The sequence below is a fragment of the Triturus cristatus genome, chromosome 3_1, assembly GCF_964204655.1.
Source record: "Triturus cristatus chromosome 3_1, aTriCri1.1, whole genome shotgun sequence".
Taxonomy (NCBI): domain Eukaryota; kingdom Metazoa; phylum Chordata; class Amphibia; order Caudata; family Salamandridae; genus Triturus; species Triturus cristatus.
In genome coordinates, this window is record NC_140583.1 from 12,269,270 (window position 1) to 12,292,043 (window position 22,774).

General features: G+C 49.7%; 1 protein-coding gene across 1 annotated transcript in view; it reads left to right on the plus strand.

The window, feature by feature from the left end:
* The window catches only part of RAPSN (receptor associated protein of the synapse), a 189,337-nt gene that overhangs the window by 149,926 nt on the left and 16,637 nt on the right, over positions 1-22,774 (plus strand). Inside the window, exons 3-6 of the mRNA XM_085646540.1 lie at positions 2,612-2,770; positions 8,086-8,184; positions 19,006-19,128; positions 19,397-19,450. Coding sequence (XP_085502666.1) covers positions 2,612-2,770; positions 8,086-8,184; positions 19,006-19,128; positions 19,397-19,450 — 435 coding nt within the window. The remainder of the gene's footprint in view (positions 1-2,611; positions 2,771-8,085; positions 8,185-19,005; positions 19,129-19,396; positions 19,451-22,774) is intronic.

Sequence of the window (22,774 nt, forward strand, 5' to 3'; positions counted from 1 at the left end):
TACTTTCTGCCTCCTTCTACTGGATAAACTTGTTGCCTTCACAGGCGACTTCTGGTAGGGTCCACCCCACCTCCATGGATGCCGTCTCCTGATGGAGTCTGCTCTTGGCCCCTTTCCACCTGGTCAGCTCGCTGCCTCCACAGGTGACTTCTCATAGGGTCCACTCCACCTCCATGGGTTACTTCTTATGATGTGTTTGCTCTTGGCCCCTTTCTGCCGGGGCAGCTCGCTGCCTCCACAGGTGACTTCTCATAGGGTCCACCCCACCTCCATGGGTTACTTCTTATGATGTGTCTGCTCTCTGCTCCTCTTCTGACCGGGTCAGCTCGCTGCCTCCACAGGTGACTTCTGATAGGGCCCACCTCACCTCCATGAGTTACTTCATATGTTGAGTCTTTTTGCGGGGTGATAAAACTCTCAATACTGGAATAAACACACAGACTCTTCTTGGCAATGCAAAGACAGTATTTACTAACTGTCGCGCCAGAGAGAAAAACACAACGGACTGCACCTCAGTCCTACTCACGCTTTCTCAGGCCTTCTCGGGCTTTCTCAAATCCCTGCTCGCAGGCAGCCTTCTTATACATAATATCACAATAGTTTATTACACACAGTAAATAATAGTTGATGTGCAAGTTACAGATTTAAGATGGAAAAAGACACTTGACGACGTGCCCTCATAACCCCAAGTTCCGACCTAATCCATTACACATTCTTTATTGTATTCCCAACAATGACGGAAAACATAGGGCCCGATTCACAGAACTAACTTAAGACAAAATCCTAAACTTACTACTTTTGGTATTCACAGAAGTTAGGATTTTGTCTTAAGTTTGTCTTAAGACAAACTTAAGACAGACTTAAGACAGTCTTAAGACAGACTTAAGACAGTCTTAAGACAGACTTAAGACAGTCTTAAGACAGACTTAAGACAGACTTAAGACAGGATTTTGTCTTAAGTTTGTCTTAAGTCTGTCTTAAGTCTGTCTTAAGTCTGTCTTAAGTCTGTCTTAAGTTTGTCTTAAGTCTGTCTTAAGACTGTCTTAAGTCTGTCTTAAGACTGTCTTAAGTCTGTCTTAAGTTTGTCTTAAGACAAACTTAAGACAAAATCCTAACTTCTGTGAATACCAAAAGTAGTAAGTTTAGGATTTTGTCTTAAGTTAGTTCTGTGAATCGGCCCCATAGCATTCTTCTGCTTGTGAATGCATGTGAGTTTTCATGATAAATGCAATTTAAATGAAGTGTGTGCTTCCAGTATTATATGCATAACAGTGGCGGCTGGCACAGGTAAGAGCGGTGGGGAGGGTGGGGGCAGTGCGGGTGGGGTGGAAGTCGACAGACGATGGGATAGGTAAAATTAAATAAATAAATAAAATCACTTACCATGTGCTCGCCGCATCGCCAGTCGGTGCCCCCTCGCTCCTATCTGTGCTGGCCGCCACTGGCGCCTAAGACCTCCGTGTGCTCAGAACCAAATGACTTCCCTGCACCCATTGTTTGATCAGGCGCCTGCGCGCTCTGGGCTCATTAGATCATGAATCGATTGCCTATCCAGGCCACAGAGTGTGCCGGGGACTTGTGTGCTGATGTCGTAAATGCTTTCAAGTCTGTTAGACATGAGTTGGCCTTTAACTGAAAACCCTTTTCCACCACATTCTTTGGTGAACTTTACGGCTAGCTCGTGTCAGTGTGGGAGCGGGGGCTAAACTGGTTTGTAATCGTGAACAGATGTGTGGTTTCTGCTTGGGCTTGACATTGCGTGATATTTTCATGTTTCATATTTTCTACAGCTTGTTAATTTTTTACATTTCCTACAACAGTCTCCTCTCGATCCCTTTGTACTGGGTCAGCTTCCTGCCTCCACAGGTGACTTCTCATAGGGTCCACTCCACCTCCATAGGTTACTTCTTATAATGTGTCTGGTCTCTGCCCCTTTGTACTGGGTCAACTTCCTGCCTCCACAGGCGACTTCTGATAGGGTCCACTCCACCTCCATGGGTTACTTCTTATAATGTGTCTGCTCTTGGCCCCTTTCTACTGGGTCAGCTTCCTGCCTCCACAGGCGACTTCTGATAGGGTCCACTCCACCTCCATGGGTTACTTCTTATAATGTGTCTGCTCTTGGCCCCTTTCTACTGGGTCAGCTTCCTGCCTCCACAGGTGACTTCTCATAGGGTCCACTCCACCTCCATAGGTTACTTCTTATAATGTGTCTGGTCTCTGCCCCTTTGTACTGGGTCAACTTCCTGCCTCCACAGGCGACTTCTGATAGGGTCCACTCCACCTCCATGGGTTACTTCTTATAATGTGTCTGCTCTTGGCCCCTTTCTACTGGGTCAGCTTCCTGCCTCCACAGGCGACTTCTGATAGGGTCCACTCCACCTCCATGGGTTACTTCTTATAATGTGTCTGCTCTTGGCCCCTTTCTACTGGGTCAGCTTCCTGCCTCCACAGGTGACTTCTGATAGGGTCCACTCCACCTCCATGGGCACTTACTTCATATCAGGAGTCTGCTGTCTTCCACTTATCAGGCCATTTCTTTGTCTCTGAATGTAAAACCTCCTTATAAAAGGGTGATTCCTGCTTATGTGTCTGTCTTTCCTTCATGTAGGATTACGAGAAGGCACTCTTCTTCCCCTGCAAGGCAGCTGAGCTGGTGAATGACTACGGCAAAGGATGGAGCCTCAAATATCGGGCTATGAGCCAGTACCACATGGCTGCAGCCTACAAGAAGCTGGGGCGCCTGACAGATGCCATGGAGTGCTGCGAGGTACAGCGTTTGTGGGATACAGGAAGGTTTGGGGTCTGTGAGACATGTTTTGTAAGGTGTGCAGGTATGTGAGGTAATGGAGGTACGTGTTTCTGTAAAGTATGGGGCTCTATCGGTTATGTTGGTCTGTGAGGTATAGAGTGAGGTATAGGGTATGAGGTCTGAAAAGCTGCGAGATACAGCCAGCACCTGGAGTACGAGGTCTGTGAGTTATAGGGGTTTGTGGCTAGCATCTTAGCACATCCCCTATTCCAGACGCACGCACCTCCACTGACTCCCCACCCAGAAGAGATGCTAGTTCAAGTTCTTCACACACGCCTGCAAAGCCCTCCATGACAAAGACCATTCTACATCAATTACCGACTGAACTTTTATCAACCTCCATACACCTGCGCTACTCCTCACTCGCCCTCGCCCACACACCCCGCATTGGTTACAGCCATAGAGAACAGCCAGTACGACGTTTGCCTCTATGGCATCCATCAAGAAGAAAGCAGACCTACCTGAGTGCAAAAGGTTGGATTTTCATCCCCTTATTTTGATGCCTAAAGGCTTCTTTAAGGAAACGCAATTCATTTTTCCGGCATTGGATCTTTCATAGATTCACAAGTTTGAATCATTCTCTGCCATCAGTAAAAGGAATCAGTGCACTTTGGACAGGCTTGCAGCGGAAAGCAATCCACACCACAAGGCTCCTTGAAGTCTCCCGGGCTAACTCTCAGGCACCTCTTCTAGCGAGGACCCCCCCCTCTCAGGGAGGCTGCTGCAGAGCGACATGACCTTCGGGGTCAGACTGGCCGGTGGCAGTGACACCTCGTCTCAGGTCTTGGTCTGCCACGTGGTTCTTGCAGCTCACAAAGTGGACTCCCTCCTTTTCCTTAAATCTCATCTATGGTACACCTTTCTTCCTTGTGCTGGAATATGTCTGTTCCCCTAAAGAGGAGACCACAACCTTCTTGTCTCTGGCTTAGTCCTGGTGCACCAAGCCCTGTGGAGTGACAAAGAAGACCTTGGCTCACAGATGCAGGTCATGTCTATAAACAGTGTCAGGCTAGACAACCAGTCAGATAAAAAATCAGAGTTGAAAATATCTATATATATCTATCTATATCTATATATATATAAATATTCATGCATCTAATCAATGCCAGTTGCATCTTCATGCAGGTACAGCTACTGCCCATGTAAACCAGTATCCAGTAATATGCCCTATCAGCGTAAGTCCAGAGTTATGGCACAAATCCCAATATACCCACTGGGGGGTGTATATGTCAGAGATACTCCTGCAGCAAATTGGCTCAGCAATCAGTGCCTGAGCTGAGGATGGCCAGCTCATCCTCTCTATCAGTGCCTGAGCTGGACACGGCACGCAGGGGATGGCCAGCTCGTTTCCTCTATCAGTGCCTGAGGTGGACACCGCCCACAGAGGATGGCCAGCTAGTCTCCTCTATCAGTGCCCGAGCTGGACACGACCCACAGAGGATAGCCAGCTCATATCCTCTATCAGGGCCTGAGCTGGATAGGGCATGCAGAGGATGGCCAGCTCATCTCCTCTATCAGTGCCTGAGCTGGACACAGCACACAGAGGATGGCCAGCTCGTCTCCTCTATCAGTGCATGAGGTGGACACAGCACGCAGAGGATGGCCAGTTCATCTCCTTTATCAGTGCCTGAGCTGGACACAGCCCACAGAGGATGGCCGGCTCGTCTCCTCTATCAATGCGTGAGGGGGACACCGCCCACAGAGGATGGCCAGCTCATCTCCTCTATCAGTGCCTGAGCTGGACACGGCACGCAGAGGATGGGCAGCTCATCTCCTCTATCAGTGTCTGAGGTGGACACAGCCCACAGAGGATGGCCAGCTTGTCTCCTCTATCAGTTCCTGAGCTGGACACGGCACGCAGAGGATGGCCAGCTCGTCTCCTCTATCAGTGCCTGAGGTGGACACAGCCCACAGAGGACGGCCAGCTTGTCTCCTCTATAAGGGCCGGAGCTGGACAGGGCATGCAGAGGATGGCCAGCTCATCTCCTCTATCAGTGTCTGAGGTGGACACCGCCCACAGAGGATGGCCAGCTCATATCCTCTATCAGTGCCTGAGCTGGACACTGCATGCAGAGGACGGCCAGTTCATCTCCTCTATCAGTGCCTGAGCTGGACACAGCACGCAGAGGATGGCCAGCTCGTTTTCTCTATCAGTGCCTGAGCTGGACACGGCCCACAGAGGACGGCCAGCTCATCTCCTCTATCAGTGCCTGAGCTGGTCACGGCCCGCAGAGGATGGCCAGCTAGTCTCCTCTATCAGTGCCCGAGCTGGACACGACCCACAGAGGATAGCCATCTCGTCTCCTCTATCAGTGCCTGAGCTGGTCACGGCACTCAGAGGACAGCCAGCTCGTCTCCTCTATCAGTGCCTGAGCTGGACACTGCACACAGAGGACGACCAGCTCGTCTCCTTTATCAGTGCCTGAGCTGGACACGGCCCACAGAGGATGGCCAGCTTGTCTCCTCTATCAGTGTCTGAGGTGGACACAGCCCACAGAGGACGGCCAGCTTGTCTCCTCTATCAGGGCCGGAGCTGGACAGGGCATGCAGAGGATGGCCAGCTCATCTCCTCTATCAGTGTCTGAGGTGGACACCGCCCACAGAGGATGGCCAGCTCATATCCTCTATCAGTGCCTGAGCTGGACACTGCATGCAGAGGACGGCCAGTTCATCTCCTCTATCAGTGCCTGAGCTGGACACAGCACGCAGAGGATGGCCAGCTCGTTTTCTCTATCAGTGCCTGAGCTGGACACGGCCCACAGAGGACGGCCAGCTCATCTCCTCTATCAGTGCCTGAGCTGGTCACGGCCCGCAGAGGATGGCCAGCTAGTCTCCTCTATCAGTGCCCGAGCTGGACACGACCCACAGAGGATAGCCATCTCGTCTCCTCTATCAGTGCCTGAGCTGGTCACGGCACTCAGAGGACAGCCAGCTCGTCTCCTCTATCAGTGCCTGAGCTGGACACTGCACACAGAGGACGGCCAGCTCGTCTCCTTTATCAGTGCCTGAGCTGGACACGGCCCACAGAGGATGGCCAGCTTGTCTCCTCTATCAGTGTCTGAGGTGGACACAGCACGCAGAGGATGGCCAGCTCTTCTCCTCTATCAGTGCCTGAGGTGAACACAGCTCACAGAGGATGGCCAGTCCATTCTTTTTATCAGTGCCTGAGCTGGACATGGTGCGCAGTGCCTGAACTGGACACGGCACGCCGAGAACGGCCAGCCCATCTCCTTTATCAGTGCCTGAGCTGGCACAGCATGCAGAGGATGGGTGGACACAGCACACAGAGGAAGGGTGGCCACAGCACGCAGAGGATGGGTGGACACAGCATGCAGAGGATGGGTGGACACAGCACGCAGAGGATGGGTGGACACAGCATGCAGAGAATTGGTGGACACAGCACATAGAGGAAGGGTGGCCACAGCACGCAGAGGATGGGTGGACACAGCACGCAGAGGATGGGTGGGCACAGCATGCAGAGGATGGGTGGACACAGCGCGCTGAGGATGGGTGGACACAGCACGCAGAGGATGGGTAGACACAGCACACAGGGGAAGGGTGGTCACAGCACGCAGAGGATGGGTGGACACAGCACGCAGAGGATGGGTGGACACAGCACGCAGAGGATGGGTGGACACAGCACGCTGAGGATAGGTGGACACAGCACGCTGAGGATGGCCATCCCATCACCTTTATCAGTGCCTGAGTTGACACAGCACACAGAGGATGAGTGGACACAGCATGCAGAGGAAGGGTTGACACAGCACGCAGAGGATGGGTGGACACAGCATGCTGAGGGTGGGTGGACACAGCACGCAGAGGATGGGTGGACACAGCACACAGAGGAAGGGTGGTCACAGCACGCAGAGGATGGGTGGACACAGCACGCAGAGGATGGGTGGACACAGCACGCTGAGGATGGGTGGACACAGCACGCTGAGGATGGGTGGACACAGCACACAGAGGAAGGGTGGCCACAGCATGCAGAGGATGGGTGGAAACAGCACACAGAGGAAGGGTGGCCACAGCACGCAGAGGATGGGTGGACACAGCATGCAGAGGAAGGGTGGCCACAGCACGCAGAGGATGGGTGGACACAGCACGCAGAGGATGGGTGGACACAGCACACAGAGGAAGGGTGGCCACAGCACGCAGAGGATGGGTGGAAACAGCACACAGAGGAAGGGTGGCCACAGCACGCAGAGGAGGGGTGGACACAGCACACAGAGGATGGGGGGACACAGCACGCAGAGGATGGGTGGACACAGCACACAGAGGATGGGTGAACACAGCACGCTGAGGATGGGTGGACACAGCACACAGAGGAAGGGTGGTCACAGCACGCAGAGGATGGGTGGACACAGCATGCAGAGGATGGGTGGACACAGCACACTGAGGATAGGTGGACACAGCACGCTGAGGATAGCCATCCCATCACCTTTATCAGTGCCTGAGTTGACACAGCACGCAGAGGATGGGTGGACACAGCACGCAGAGGAAGGGTTGACACAGCACGCAGAGGATGGCCAATCCATGCCCTTTATTAGTGCCCGAGGTGGACACAGACACAGAGGTTAGCCAGTCCATCTCCCTTATCAGGTGTTTGGTTGTGGCCATGGCCTTGGTCAGTCATTTGTTCAGATATTTCTTCTATCTTTCGCTGGACACAGAGATAATAAACACAAACAAGTGCCCTGCTCCATTAAGGTTGATTTGAGTTCAGAACCAAACACATAACACCTGGCTGCGAATGGTTGGTGCACATGGGGGGGTGGGAAGAAGGGGAGACTCAGCAACACTTCTCATCCTTACCCCTCACATTCTGGGGGAACAATGGGGCCCTTTCAGGGTACATTATGCAGATTTGAAAAGGAGAGTTACTATGCAGTCTCCCCAGAGTGAGATGTGGGTAAAAAGGCCTGTACCATCACTTTTTATTTGTTGACACAGCAGTATTTGTGCCCTGGCCTCATTATGGGCACAGTAGTCACCCAGAGTTGCACTCTGGATGAAGCTGTACCTTCTACCAAAGACTAGAGCTCTGGTGGTAGCAGCAACAGAGCCATGTAGCACTGGACAAGGCACTCACCATACAGGCTCATTGAACAGAGAAATGTCCATCTGTCCCCATAGTGCAACGAGGAACAGAACAGTGCATGAAATTATGAGGTTGTGTCATGCATGCTCTAGCGACTCATAGATCCAATGTTTTCCTGCAACGTTAAACCTCATTCCATCATGTTTTGTCTCCATACTCTGATGTCTTTTTTCAGGAGTCCATGAAGATTGCACTGCAGCATGGAGACCGGCCGCTCCAAGCCCTTTGTCTTCTCAACTTCGCAGACATTCACAGGAGCCACAATGACCCTGAAGTATGGTGTGCTGCAGGCGCCAGTGCTGATTGTGGTGGTGCGCACTTCATGGGGGCATGTGCGCTGCATGGGGTGATGAGTGCTGCATGGATAGAGCTTGGTCAGTGCATGGGAGCATGAGCTCTGCATAAGATGATGTTTGCTGTCTGGCACTCTGCTTGCTGCTTGGGGCGGTGCTTGCTGCATGGGGTGGCTCTTGCTGCATGGAGCGGTGCTTGTTGCATGGGGTGGCGTTTGCTGCATCGAGCGGTGCTTGTTGCATGTGGTGGCGTTTGCTGCATGGAGCGGTGCTTGCTGCTTGGGGCGATGCTTGCTGCATGGAGCGGTGCTTGTTCATGTGGTGGCATTTGCTGCATGGAGCGGTGTTTGCTGCATGGAGCGGTGCTTGCTGCATGGAGCGGTGCTTGTTGCATGGGGTGGCGTTTGCTGCATGGAGCGGCGCTTGTTGCATGTGGTGGCGTTTGCTGCATGGAGCGGTGCTTGCAGCTTGGGGCGATGCTTGCTGCATGGAGCGGTGCTTGTTGCATGGGGTGGTGTTTGCTGCATGGAGCGGCGCTTGCTGCATGGAGCGGCGCTTGTTGCATGGGGCGGTGTTTGCTGCATGGAGCGGTGCTTGTTGCATGGGACGGCTCTTGCTGCTTGGAGCGGTGCTTGCTGCTTGGGGCGGTGCTTGATGCATGGGGCGGTGCTTGTTGCATGGGACGGCGCTTGCTGCATGGAGCGGTGCTTGCTGCATTTGGTGGCTCTTGCTGCATGGAGCGGTGCTTGCTGCTTGGGGCGGTGCTTGATGGATGGGGCGGTGCTTGGTGCATGGGGTGGGGCTTGCAGAATTGGGCAGTGCTTGCTGCATGCAGCAGTGCGTGCTGCATGGGGTGGGGCTTGCTTAATGGGGGAAGTGCTTCATGCATGGTGCGGTGCTTGCTGCATGGGGTGGGGCTTGCTTAATGGGGTGGGGCTTGCTGCATGGGGCGGGGCTTGCTTAATGGGGCAGTGCTTGCTGCATGGAGCAGTGGTTGACATGATGACCTATGCAACTAAGGAAGATACACGCTCTATCGTGGCATTTTCTTTCATATTGTAATTAAAAGTGACTCCTCCCCAGGAGACAGCACAGAGGCCTGATTTCCCTGGACAGTAAGCAATTCTGTCACCGTCTGAAGCACTTCAGGGTCCAGCATCAGCAGTTTCTCTGGCTCTTATTCCATGGTCATCTGTGACCTTTCTGGTACGCTGTTACCACATGCACACGCGTGCCTTCCATAGGGGGCTATCCCGAGACGTTAAGGCTCACCCGCTCAGTTTGCTGTGCTATGGTGGCCTACACAGGTTCACACCACAAGATATTTCATATGCCCGCTTTCTAAGAAGTGACTACCAAGCTCAAGAGGCTCAGCTCGAACTATTGGATGAAAACAAGAGAAAGGGACTCAGAGGAGGGGTTTTGTTTGGCGATTTCTACTACTCTTTTGACTTAGCTCTGAAGAAGTCCCTAGAATACAAGGACAACATGCACTGGCTGGTTGGTTTCTGTTTGAATACAATAAATACAAAAACAGGAAGTTTGAGTAATGCACACTTCGTACCCGCCCTTGACCCTTTAAAAAATGTTGTGTCACAAACTATGGAATGGTGGGCAGTGTTAAAAACTAAAAATGGATGGAAATCAGTAGAGAATGACCCACTGGAGTGAGACTTGACCTGCTCTCCACAGTCATCACCCCAAACAGAAACTAAACAGCTGCACACAACAGTCTCTTTTATGCATGTTCTCGACATGGAGCAATCCCAGTAAATCGACCGTCTACATACTCCAAACTCGCCATCTGGTGTATCCAGTGGATGGACCGACACTTCCTAAACGTTTGCGTCACAGAGTCAAGCTTGGCACGCTGTCTCCAGGCACACATATCCCTGCGGTGCTGGTCTACACAGTGACTGAGCTGTGGCTGATTTCTTCCAACCCCCTCCTAGTATCACTGTGGCACCAGAGCTCTGAGAGCCCCCATCGCACTCCACCCTTTAAATATGTTGAGGCACCAAACTCCAAAAGGTGTCGAGAAGACAGACATGCTGCCCTCAGACAGGGAGCCTCTGGAGACAATGAAAGGTTCCCAGGTTGCCTGAAGACTCGACTTTTATCACAAGGTGTTTTATTGTGTGTGGAGGTTTGGGGGGCTGTAGTGAGGATGGTCTAGTCCCTGCAAAGGAGCAAACATCCATGAACATAAAACATTGTGGTTTTAAGCCCCACATGTAAATGGAATCCAACAGATGGGAAGCTCAAGCTAATTAGATGAAAATGCCACCTATGCACATGTCCAATTCAATCAAGCTCCCAAGATCCAAGTTGCTGGGACAGGGTACTGTGATGTAAAATCCAAAAGACATGTTGTGGGTTATAAAATAATTTGTTTCATTTTTATCCTTCACTCGTCATCAAAACAAAAAAGTGTCACCCCAGTCAGCGCGTTTCATCCCCGCATGGGACTTCATCAGTGCTACAAAAGAACATCTATGCCAATCCTTACTATTGTCTCCTCTGTTTGCTGGTGTTAGAGGCTCTGGGCGCTGTGCCACTGCCACTCGGTGCCACAGCGCAAATGCTCCCTATTGTAAAATGACTGTATGAATTGGTATTCCCTATAACCCTAGCTGACCCAGGGAACATGTTTGGAGAGGTGATTTTAGTATGCCTGAGCTCAGAATATTAGAGTGCGTCTTTCGATGGGGATTATTTTTATATTCTGTGTTTGGGAGTGCCACTTTTGGCGAGCGGGTATTTTCTCGCTTAAATCTTCCAGTGTGCTCTGCTGTTATGTGTATTGGCTGTCTGGTTTTGGAGGGTCAGGGCAGGCTGAGCCTGACCTGGATTGAACAGAGAGATCTGCAGTTGGAGTATGGGGAGGGGTGACCCTTTGATCTGAGCAGGGATGTGCCTGGCAAGGTGAATGATGGCTCCACCTACCACTGTGCGTCTAATGGCAGACCCCATCTTCCTGAAAGGCAGGATGCAGCCTTGTAAACAAAGTGCTCCAGGACCACACCGAACTGGTTCTGGCTGGGTTCAGTGACCTGTGACTTTTGAGAACAAAGACTTTTGGGGTATAAATATCTGGGATAAAACTCCTACAGGGTGTGTTACTTCTGGATGTCAAGACAAACCTCTGTCCGTGTAACTAGAGGGAAAGGACTTGGAAACTTCTATCTATCTTGCCTAAGCAACTACTCAAGGGCCTGATTTGAGCTTGCCTCCTGCCGAAGTCTCAGGGACATTAGACTTCACCCATCAGCCTTCTGAAATCCTAGTGAGGGGGATTCTACTCGCAGGTGAGGCTTCTGTTGAGAATTCCAGAGCCTCTGGGCCTACTGCAGGGAATGCGGGCCGAGAATCATTGCTATCGCTATTGTGGGCTGCTGCAGCTGAGGAGCTGTTGCCGCTTAGAGCCCGCATTTGTCCATGCTACGATAATCATCGCTATCGCTATTGTGGGCCGCTGCAGCTGAGGAGCTGTTGCCGCTGAGAGCCCGCATTTGCCTGTGCTACAAGAATCATCGCTATTGTGGGCCACTGCAGCTGAGAAGCTGTTGCCTCTGAGAGCCCGCATTTGCCTGTGCTAGAAGAATCATCGCTATCGCTATTGTGGGCCGCCGCAGCTGAGGAGCTGTTGCCACTGAGAGCCCACATCTGTCTGTGCTACAACAATCATCGCTATCGCTATTGTGGGCTGCTGCAGCTGAGGAGCTGTTGCCGCTGAGAGCCCGCATCTGTCTGTGCTACGAGAATCATCGCTATCGTGGGCCGCTGCAGCTGAGGAGCTGTGCCGCTGAGTGCCCGCACTGGTCACCGCATCGAGGATCTTTGTTATCACCTGTGTGGGCTGCTGCCGCTGAGGAGGTGTGCCACTGAGTGCCCGCCTTTCATCACCCTCTCAGGATCATCGTGCATGCCGCGGACCGCCGCAGCTGGGAGCTGTGGCCGCTGCGAGTCTGCCTGTATCATCGCGGCTTCCTCACGAAGCGTAAATTAAAACCATTTACCTGGCCTGCGACGTTTCCGGGCTGCCCTCCTCCTCTTCCTCACAGTATCGGTAATCCTTGAGAAAACTGCGCATGCGCGCGAGCCCATGCGTGCGTATTTAAGAATTGAGCGGGTGAGCTTGCATGCGCAGTTTTCTCAAGGATTATGATACTGCGAGGAAGAGAAGGAGGGCAGCCCGGGGATGCCACAGGCCAGGTAAGTGGTTTTAATTTACTGCTACGTAATGTAGATTTACTTGACAATATAGGGGAGGGGGAGGCGGGTGGTGGAGCAGAGTTACACAGAGTTTGTTTGCAACTCCATGGACCTCCGCGTAGCCCCGCTACACCCACTATGCCCAGGGGTTAATGTGAAGACAAGTCAGACTCCGAAATCATCTTGGTCGTCATAGACGTTTCTTGGAACAGTGTGATGAATAAACCTGGGGATCCCTCTTCATGTGTTGATCCGATCGTGGAGGTGCATGTTGGGAGATAAAAAACTCAAGCTTTTGGTAGATTCCGGTGCTAGGATTACCATGATAACACAGAAGTAGTTCACTGAAACATGGGTTGACAGAGAATTATTGTCTCCTGATCGCTCACCGGTCTCATATGAGGGACGAAAAATTGATCTGTTGGGTTTTATTGAAGATGTCATGATGTTCAAAGGAATAATGATCAGAGGCAAAATTTATGTTGCTGTCAAGGGACTCAACATTCTTGGGTGGTTCCACAAGAGATTGTTTGTGATAATAATCAGGCCAGGCACCAAAGAACAAGTTTTGCTGGTCCCTTGTGAAGAAGAGGGCACTTGATGGAAAACCGAGTTTCCCACTGTTTTTGGTGAGACCCTTGGAAAAATATCTGGGTTTAAGCACAAAATCATTGTTAGAGATGGGGCTATTCCAGCTAAACACAAACTCAGAGGTGTCCCATTTACAATAAGAGATGATCTTAACAAAGAGCTCAAGAGTCTGTGCAACAAGGGTATCATTGAACCCACAGAATCGTCTTTGTGGTTGTCACCTTTGGTTGTTGCCTGCAAGAGAAGTGGACAATTACGCGTTTGTGTGGACCTTAGATCTCTCAGTAAGGAGATCTGGGTTGATTCTTGCCCTTTGCCTAAAATCAATGATCTGTTCACGTGTGTCAAGGGTGCTCAAGTGTTTTCCAAGTTAGATCTGGCTAGCGCTTACCACCAGATAGAACTAAATCCCGACTCTCGCTCTCTCAATGCTTTTGTGTCTCCTCTTGGAACATTCCAATATCGGCGGAAGCCTTTCGGTTTAGCATCCGGGGCGTCAGTGCTCCAGAGGGTCATGCAGAATCTTTTGAGAGAAGTTGAAGGGGTGCTCGTTTTTTCAAGATGATGTCCTAATATATGCTAAGGACAATACTTCACATGATATTATCCTTAGAAAGGTACTTAACATTTTCTTTAAAATGGTGTTAATCTTAAGTCTGATAAATGCAAGTTTCTCTGCAAAGAGATTGAATATCTTAGTCACTTGCTATCGCACTCAGACATCAGGCATCAGACCTAGACATGGACTTTTCGATGCCATTTCCAACGCCTCTGTACCCAAAGACAAGACTGGTGTCAAGTCTTTGTTGGGTCTATTTGAATATTATTCAAGGTTCATCCCATCTACTTCTCCTCAGCCTTCAACACGGTCAATCACGACAAAATTCTAACAAGACTGGAAAACAGGATGGGTTTATCTGGCACAGTCCTTCAGTGGTTCAAATCCTTTCTGGAAAACAGAACGCAATCATTCATGGTGAATAAAAATCTTTCTGCTGCTTCACCCAACCTACTAGGAGTACCGCAAACTCAACCCTAGCCCTAGCGCTATTTAACCTTTATTTCGAACCACTAACCGAATTACTACAGCAAGCGAATATCTCCTACCACATGTATGTGGACAACACTCAACTTTAAATCAAGATCACTTCCACTGAAGAGATAAAGACGATGAATCAAGCTCTCGAAAAGACCGTCCACTGGCCAACGACCAACTTCCTCAAGCAAAACGCGCAAAAAAACAGAATTTCTCTTACTCTACCCCCCTAAAAACTTATTGGAGATAAAGGAATGGACCAAGATGATCACTGCTTTAAATTGCAAGCCGACTCTGGTGGACTCCTCCAAATCGCTTGGAATTACACTGGTTAAAAATCTTAACATGCAAACACACATCAACCTGTTGGCAAAAAATGCTCGCTTTCACCTCAGCTATCGCAGAAAAATGAAACCATTCATCGAAAACTCTGACCTCAAAACTGCAGTTCAGGCTTTAGTCATCTCGAGGTTGGAGTCCGGATGTACTACCCACTCGAGGCTTCCCAGAATCTCAACAGCCCCTCTAAAACCTGTCTCAATGCAGCAGCTAGACTCCTAACAGGATCTAGGAAATTTGACCACATATCACCTCACCTGAAGGTGCTCAACTGGCTACCCTTTGAAGCTAGAATCCACCTAAAGATGGCTTGCATCACTCATAAAGCTCTACACCACAATACCCCTTAGTACCTATCCCAGAAACTTACTTTATCTGGAGGAAACAGACACTCTAGGAGCTCTGACAAGCTACTCCTGAAACCCTCTCACTTCAGGAAGAAAAAAACTTCTGACAGAGCTTTCCCCGGAGCGGCACCAAGAATATGGAACTAACTAACTACCTCCGTGCATCAGGAAAATCTCTTCTACACCACTATTCAAATGGGAAGCAAAATCATTCCTGATGAGCAAATTCCTCCCTTAATTCCGCACTTGCTTCACCATATGGGGCTCGACTATCACACCAGCTATTACATGACTGGCAAGGCACTATACCAGTCTACTACCTCCAACTTGTTTCTACACTCCCCTTAATGACACCTTCACCTCTATGACTTACTTGTACTCGAACCTGTTCCTACTGCTCCGAACAAATCATCTCCATTAACATTTCTGCTAACTGCCGAAACTTGTTAACATTGTTCTTGATACTTTCTCTGCTCTGTTTTTGCAAAAAGTTTATACTTACTCTGCTTTGTTTTGTAAAGTGCTCTGACACCCTATTCTGGGTCTTGTTCGCACTATAGAAAACTCTAATAGAAACAAACATTTAAAAAAAGTCAATACTAAGCATTGTAAGCAGCCTAGAGGTTTTAAACAGAATCATCATTGTAGCATGAATGTCTACATAACATAAAAGACTGTGTGCACCAGGGACTAACCTATGTACATGTGCTTGTTAAACTTCAGAAGACGGGCTATCTGTAAAGTTTTCACTACAGTATGAAGGCTGCAGGTAGTATGATCTTTAGCACCTTCAGACCTTGGTTACTTTAAGAGAATAGTCACTCTCTGAACAAGTTTTACATAGTGTGTACACTGTTTTTAGTAGATACTTTTTAATACTCTATGGCAGTGGTTCCCAATCTGTGCACCGAGTCACCCCAGTGCGCCGTGAAAACTAGCCAGGGGCGCCGCACACTAAGCATACAGTTTGGGAACCACTGGGCGGTGAAAGCTGTGCATTTCCTTTGAGGACTATTTTCTTGCAGTTCTCTTTCTATTTCTATGATCGCGAGGGTGTTGAAATAGCTTGCAGTCATTCCAAACTGAAGTTTTTCATGTGTTGGAGGCATGCCGGGCTCACTACAGTAAAGGATGAGTATTCTGAGGCACAGAGGCCTCTTACAGTTCTTGTCCTTTCCCTGCTGGTTGCCCCGTGCCTGTTGCATGGGGCAACCTGAGGCTCAAGTATTTCTGGGGTGGTGCAGGATGTTGTTGTTTTTCAGTCTGCTGGGCCCATGCACTTCTAAGTCCCCACGCCAGCCCGGACACAGAGATTGTTGACAAAAAATGTCAACTTTACAGCTCCTGCCCTCCGGTCATGTGTGCTTCAGAGAACCAGAGGCACAATATTGTCTTATCACTTGATACTTGGCCTTGACAGTTACAGTGCCCAAGTGTTCAAGTGTAGTCGTGACCAGTGCTGTTAACATGTCCAGTCCCAAGACGTCTGACAGGCTCCCTCCCAGAAAAAACAACCTGTCTGCACAACAGAACCTGGAAGGTACCCCAGCCCAGGGTGGCGACACAGTCAGTCTGCAACAATTAAAAAGCGAGTGGTGAGGATAAGTGTGCAGCGCACTGGCTGGTGGCACCTCAATTGGCAGTGACTGCAGCATTTCAAAGGCACTGGTAGTAGTAAGTCATGTGGACACAGCTTTTTATGGTGGTGAAGAGGACTGTGTTAGCCTTGATCAACCATAGGTGTAGTGGTACCATATCACGTTATTTTACACTCAAGGCAGAAGCCTCTTGTTAAATGAAGCTCAAGAGCAAATTCCCCGAAAGACTAAAGCTGCCTTCCATCCTTCAGAGAGCGCAAAATTGTGGGTCATTAATTTGGGGTGATATTAACAGGTATCAATTGAAGTCATTTGGATTACAAAACAAGCCTTACATATTTTTGATCCAAAATGTATATCTAATTTACATATGACATAAGGCAGCTGCTAGCTGGTAAAAATTGTCATCTGCATTTATTTAATGCTACTTAAAATATTAAGGAAAGGCATGGTATGGTGGTACAGGACACAGGGCAACTTCAGAAATTACAAAGTATTCCATTTCAGGTAAGAGTGGTTTATTTAATCCAGGTACTACACTACATTTCATGAAACAAGATTTTAATGGTGTAGACATGTTTCTTAATCCAGTGCTCATGATAGTGCCAGGCAAGGTGTCACACACAAGAAACATGAGTGGGTGCCCTAAAGACATGGACATGTCACTCATATGCACACTGGAAACTCGGCTGTTCAGCCAACTACATCCCATTCTGCTGAGGTGAGCTGGATAACCCCATTACACTAAACAGCTTGCCTCAGGAGCGTGCTCTCCGCTTTTCATTTCTGGTTTCTAAACCTCCCATTGCACTTTATGTACTAATCCCCATATTGTCCCCTTGTTTATTTGGGGTGTGTGATAGCGCCTTTTCTCTACCATATTAGGATCATGGCACATTCAGAAGACTCTCGCTTGGAGGAAGTTGAAGCAAAGCGTTTACCCTCTCCATGCTCTTCTAGGATTTCTAAAACGCTAGAATGCATCGTACAAACACTGACCATGTTGGGTGTGGTCAAGGGGACCAGTATCCTCTGTGCAAGGGGAATTCTTTGACTCATACTACGGTTACAGCTAAATTAAATTGTGATGGTCTAGTCATATGATTATAATACCTTCATTGGCTTCATTCTAATTATTTTCAGGGAGGAAAATGGAATTACTCCTGAGGCCAGGCAAACTTCCCCCACCCGCAAAAAAAGTAACATAGTGAGGAGCCGAGGCCGACGGCCAATAAGTCAAGGAAGCCACGGGTTAAAAAAGTTTGGGAACCACTGCTGTATGGTGTATTTCTCATGAGAGTTTCACTGTCTGCAAACCGTGTAGGACAGAGTACACTCTCTCCATAGAGTAAACACTGTTTACAGCACCCACTTTTCTACTCCTATCCACTTCATTTCTCAGTGTCGTTTCTGTGAGGTGTTGGATACAGATAAAGGCTGTCCATAGCAGGGCACTCGTTGTGGAACAGAAGCTGAGTGTCTTCAGGAGCTTGGTTTTCTCCTAATACTTTTCCACAGATTGAATACCACGTGCAGTAAGAGGTTCCCATATGTCTATGGTTGATCATTAATGTGAACGAGGCTACCCTTTAAGTGCGTGGTATAGGGTCAGTGTTGCACATAACACATGTCTGCTACACCTAAGGGAGTTGTATCTCTGATGGCATCAAAGATGCTTCATATTATTCTGAGGTATTTTGAATTTACTTTCAGGCCTCTAATGCCATACTCGTTTATAGAATATTTTGTACAAAAGAAGCTTGGACGATGTCATCAGTGATGTCATTTTAGATGTCATGTCATGAGTGTTGCCAAAAAATGATGTCATAGAACATGTCATGAGTGATGAAATACGTCAGGTCATAAGCAGTGCATGACAGGGAAGAAGTTATAGTTAATTCTGTACATATTATATACATATATATATATATATATATCTCCACACGACATATCTCCAAGCAAAGGGGCCCCCGACCCTTCAGGGTGGCCTCATTAACAATGGGCATGGAGCAGCCCACCAAACGCAAGTCCAAACAGATGAGGCCCATTTCAGAAAGCAAAGCATGTATTCCGAGGACTGCAGCGCATATATCCATGTCCTTACGCGTTTCAGCGTCCACCTTGGCCACTGCTGTCCTCTGAATAAATGCTTTGCTTTCTGAAATGGGCCTCATCTGTTTGGATATATATATTATCCTTGCATCTTTTATGCTATCTACAGATCTAAGTGCTTTACACGGGTAATAAACCATTTCTTTTAACTGGAGCGTGTATAAAGCTCTTTTCATATATTGTATTGTATTCTATGCAGTCATTTAGCTGTTTTCTATACATAACTGAACCTCGAAGGAGGTGTGTGTGAACTGTTCTTCGGAATATGTTAATCACTCAGGTTCACACAGACACTTGGGTCACTCTCTTTTTCAAGGTTGCAAAGCAAAGGTGCCTACCCAGAGTAAGAGGGGCAGATGGACGCCGGTGCCTCTTGTCATACTTGCCTTTTCTTTTCAAATACAATCAAGTGCCTCCTGTATTGACCCTATGGTTTGGTGATTTACTTCTGAAAACTGTTGAAAAAGTTATTTTCAATGAGTCCTATTTACATGGCCTGTTTTCCAGTGATGTGCTCGTCTTCCCAGGTCATGCCTAACCAGACGCTCTCTCCTCTCCTCCCAGAAAGCCTTCCCGCGGTATGACTCTTCCATGGGTATCATGACGGAGATCGGGAACCGACTAGGACAGACGCAGGTGCTGCTGGGAGTGGCCAAGTGCTGGATCATCCAAAAAGACCTGGATAAGGTAAGCAAGGGGCAGAGCCCTGTGGACTCTGGGCGTAAAGGGAGTGGACTTCTTCCAAGAAGGAAAGGTCACAGGTGGGGAGAGAGTCAAGAGAGTGGGCATGTAGTGGGGTACCAGGGTGTGAATGGAGCTAGGAGTGCAGAGGAGTGGTGGAGGAGTTGTACCACTCTGCAATATTCTGTCTTTATAGGGCTTAGTTCTCTCTTCCATGCTCCCCTCTCTCTTCCAGGGCTCATCTGATCTGTTTTTTTCTTCTTTTTTTCTGCAGGCTTTGGATGTCACCCTTAAAGCTCAGGATCTGGCTGAGGGCCTGGGGAACAAGGTGAGGGTTTAGGTCTCCGCTGAGCACGAACCGAAAGGCTTTGAGGTTCGCATGATACCTACAAGCTGACACTACACATCCGGGTACTGTAAATGCTGCTCGAAGGGTCCCCTGCCTTAGGTCATGGTAGTGTCTTGCCCATGGCTGTAGGCACAAACAACTATGAAGTTCTTGTGGCTTCTTCCTGGAAGGGGCAAGAGGTCCCAGAGTGGTGGACTTGGAACAAGTGGCGGTGGCTGTGTGTGCAGCGCAGGCAGAGGACTCACAGCACACATGGCAAACACGCTTACACAATGCAGTTAGTGCTGGTGCATCTTGGGCACAGAGAGGATGGGCGCTCATCTTACATGCGCACAGGTTTTTTTCAACGAAAAAACACAAATGTAGAAAATGCGCATCTGTTATGGCCATGTATTTTCTTTGTAAAAATATTTTGAGAAAATGGTGTTTCAGGGATTGTGCATGGAGATATATTCTGATGTTTATGGATTCACAAAGAATACGCAGGAGAGAGAACTAGGATTACAGGTAAGTAACTTTTTCCTCTACAGAATGTAATAGGGTGTGATCTCCTCCAGTCGACTGAGGAGAATGGTATAAGGGCAAGCTCCACCTCCAGGCCACCGCTCTTTTGCTTTTTTGGGTCCTGCGGAATGATTGAACATAATGGATAAGTATTTACTCAAATCACAGGCGAAATGCTACCTGTGAGGGAATGGAGTGTTTTATGTTGTGTGGCTGTGCAACCTCTCCATGTATTACACTTACCAGCCCCTTTAGGTCCAGTAGATTTTGTTTGTTAAACCTTCAGCTCACCCCTGGGCAGCTGCGGCTCTGAGCAGCCAGGCTCTGACAGAGGAACACGACGCTCAAGAAATCCAACTCCAACTTATAAAAAATGGACTGTATTGTTATAAGAATTTAGACACAAGAATGAAAATGATCCACTGGCGGGTCCTGGAGATGAGGAATTTACAACCATGAACTAGCACTGGCAAATCCACCTAATTTACCATTTAGAAACTTGTTAAAGGAAAACTTTGTCTAGAGTCAATACAATTGGTACAGTAACTTGGGGGGACCAACTCCAGCAGGGAGCTAGTCAGGGGGACCATCAAGATCCTCAGAAACAGTTAACTCCATAGGAGAAGCGGTCTTCAAGCATTTTCAGGCTCATTTTCTCTGTGTCAATCAATCAATCAATCACTGCATTTGTAAAGCGCGCTACATACCCGTGAGGGTCTCAAGGTGCTGGGGGAGGGGTGGGGGCGCTACTGATCGAAGAGCCAGGTCTTGAGGAGTCTTCTGAAGGCCAGCAGGTCCTGGGTCTGTCGTAGGCTGGTAGGGAGAGTGTTCCAGTTCTTGGCGGCGAGGTAGGAGAAGGATCTGCCGCCGGCGGTGGTTTTCCGGATGCGAGGGACTGTGGCGAGGGCGAGGTTGGCTGAGCGGAGGCTTCGGGTGGGGGTGTGGAAGCTGAGTCGGTTGTTGAGGTAGGTGGGTCCGGTGTTGTGCAGTGCTTTGTGTGCTGGATGAGGAGTTTGAAGGTGATCCTTTTGTTGACGGGGAGCCAGTGCAGGCCTCTCAGGTGGGGTGTGATGTGGCTGCGGCGGGGGACGTTGAGGATGAGTCGGGCCGAGGCGTTCTGGATTCGTTGTAGTCGTCTCAGGAGCTTGTTTGTTGTTCCTGAGTAGGGGGCGTTCCCGTAGTCGAGTCTGTTGGTGATGAGGGCCTGGGTGACAGTTTTTCTCGTGTCGAGGGGGATCCATTTGAAGATCCTGCGGAGCATACGGAGGGTGTTGAAGCAGGACGCAGAGACGGCGTTGACTTGCCTGGTCATGGAGAGAGTGGAGTCGAGGATGACCCCCAGGTTGCGTGCGTGGTCCGTGGGTTTCGGGGATTTGCCTAGCAATGGACTTCTATGTAGTGGTCCTGATGCAAGGGTTGAAGGATGCTCAAGATACTCCAAGGATGCTGGAAATGTGATGCTGTTGACGGGGATCTGCCTGCAGCAACTCCTCAGTCCTAAAAAATGGTGTGGGGATCCTGGTTGCAGAGTCGATGTCCCACGAGGTTCTCTCCAGTGTGGCCGAAGGCCAGATACCACTGGACTACCAGTCACATGTTGTCACGGTCACAGGTCAATCCTTTCTGAGTTACTGGCTGGTCCTCCGAGTGTCCTAGCAACTCTCTGACAGCACTACTGGGTTCAGACAACTCGGGTACAACTCTGTGCATTGGGTCTTGACCCCAGGTATTACACAGCGGCTGTGGTAGTGACTTGAAGACTTTGGGCTACCAACCTGCTGCAGCAGGCTTCTTCAGCTGTTGTGTCCCTGTGCTGCGAACAGGAGGCCAGTTGACTGCCCCTTGGAGTCTCTAGGCTTTACTGGGCTCCGGAGATGACTTCTCCTTGAGCAGGACATAGCAGGCACAGTCCCTCTCTTCACTAGCCACCAGGTGCAGCAAGTGCAGTCCCTCTCTTCACTAGCCACCAGGTGTAGCAGGCACAGTCCCTCTCTTCACTAGCCATCAGATGCAGCAGGTGCAGTCCTTGTTGGTGCAGCCTCTCCTTGCTGATTCTTTGGTGCAGCAGACACAGTCCCTCTCTTCACTAGCCACCAGGTGTAGCAGTCACAGTCCCTCTCCACTAGCCACCACGTGCAGCAGGCACAGTCCCTCTCTTCACTAGCCACCAGGTGTAGCAGGCACCGTCCCTCTCTTCACTAGCCACCAGGTGTAGCAGGCAAGGTCCCTCTCCACTAGCCACCACGTGCAGCAGACACAGTCCCTCTCTTACCTAGCTACCAGGTGCAGCAGGCACAGTCCCTCTCTTCACTAGCCACCAGGTGCAGCAGGCACAGTCCCTCTCTTCACTAGCTACCAGGTGCAGCAGAAACAGTCCCTCTCTTCACTAGCCACCAGGTGCAGCAGGCACAGTCCCTCTCCACTAGCCACCACGTGCAGCAGGCACAGTCCCTCTCCACTAGCCACCACGTGCAGCAGGCACAGTCCCTCTCTTCACTAGCTACCAGGTGCAGCAGGCACAGTCCCTCTCCACTAGCCACCAGGTGCAGCAGGCACAGTCCCTCTCTTCACTAGCCACCAGGTGCAGCAGATGCCGTCCCTCTCTTCATTAGCCACCAGGTGCAGCAAGTGCAGTCCCTCTCTTCACTAGCCACCAGGGGCAGCAGGCACAGTCCCTCTCTTCACTAGCCACCAGGTGCAACAGGTGCAGTCCTTGTTGGTGCAGCCTCTCGTTGCTGATTCTTTGGTGCAGCAGACACAGTCCCTCTCTTCACTTGCCACCAGGTGCAGCAGGCACAG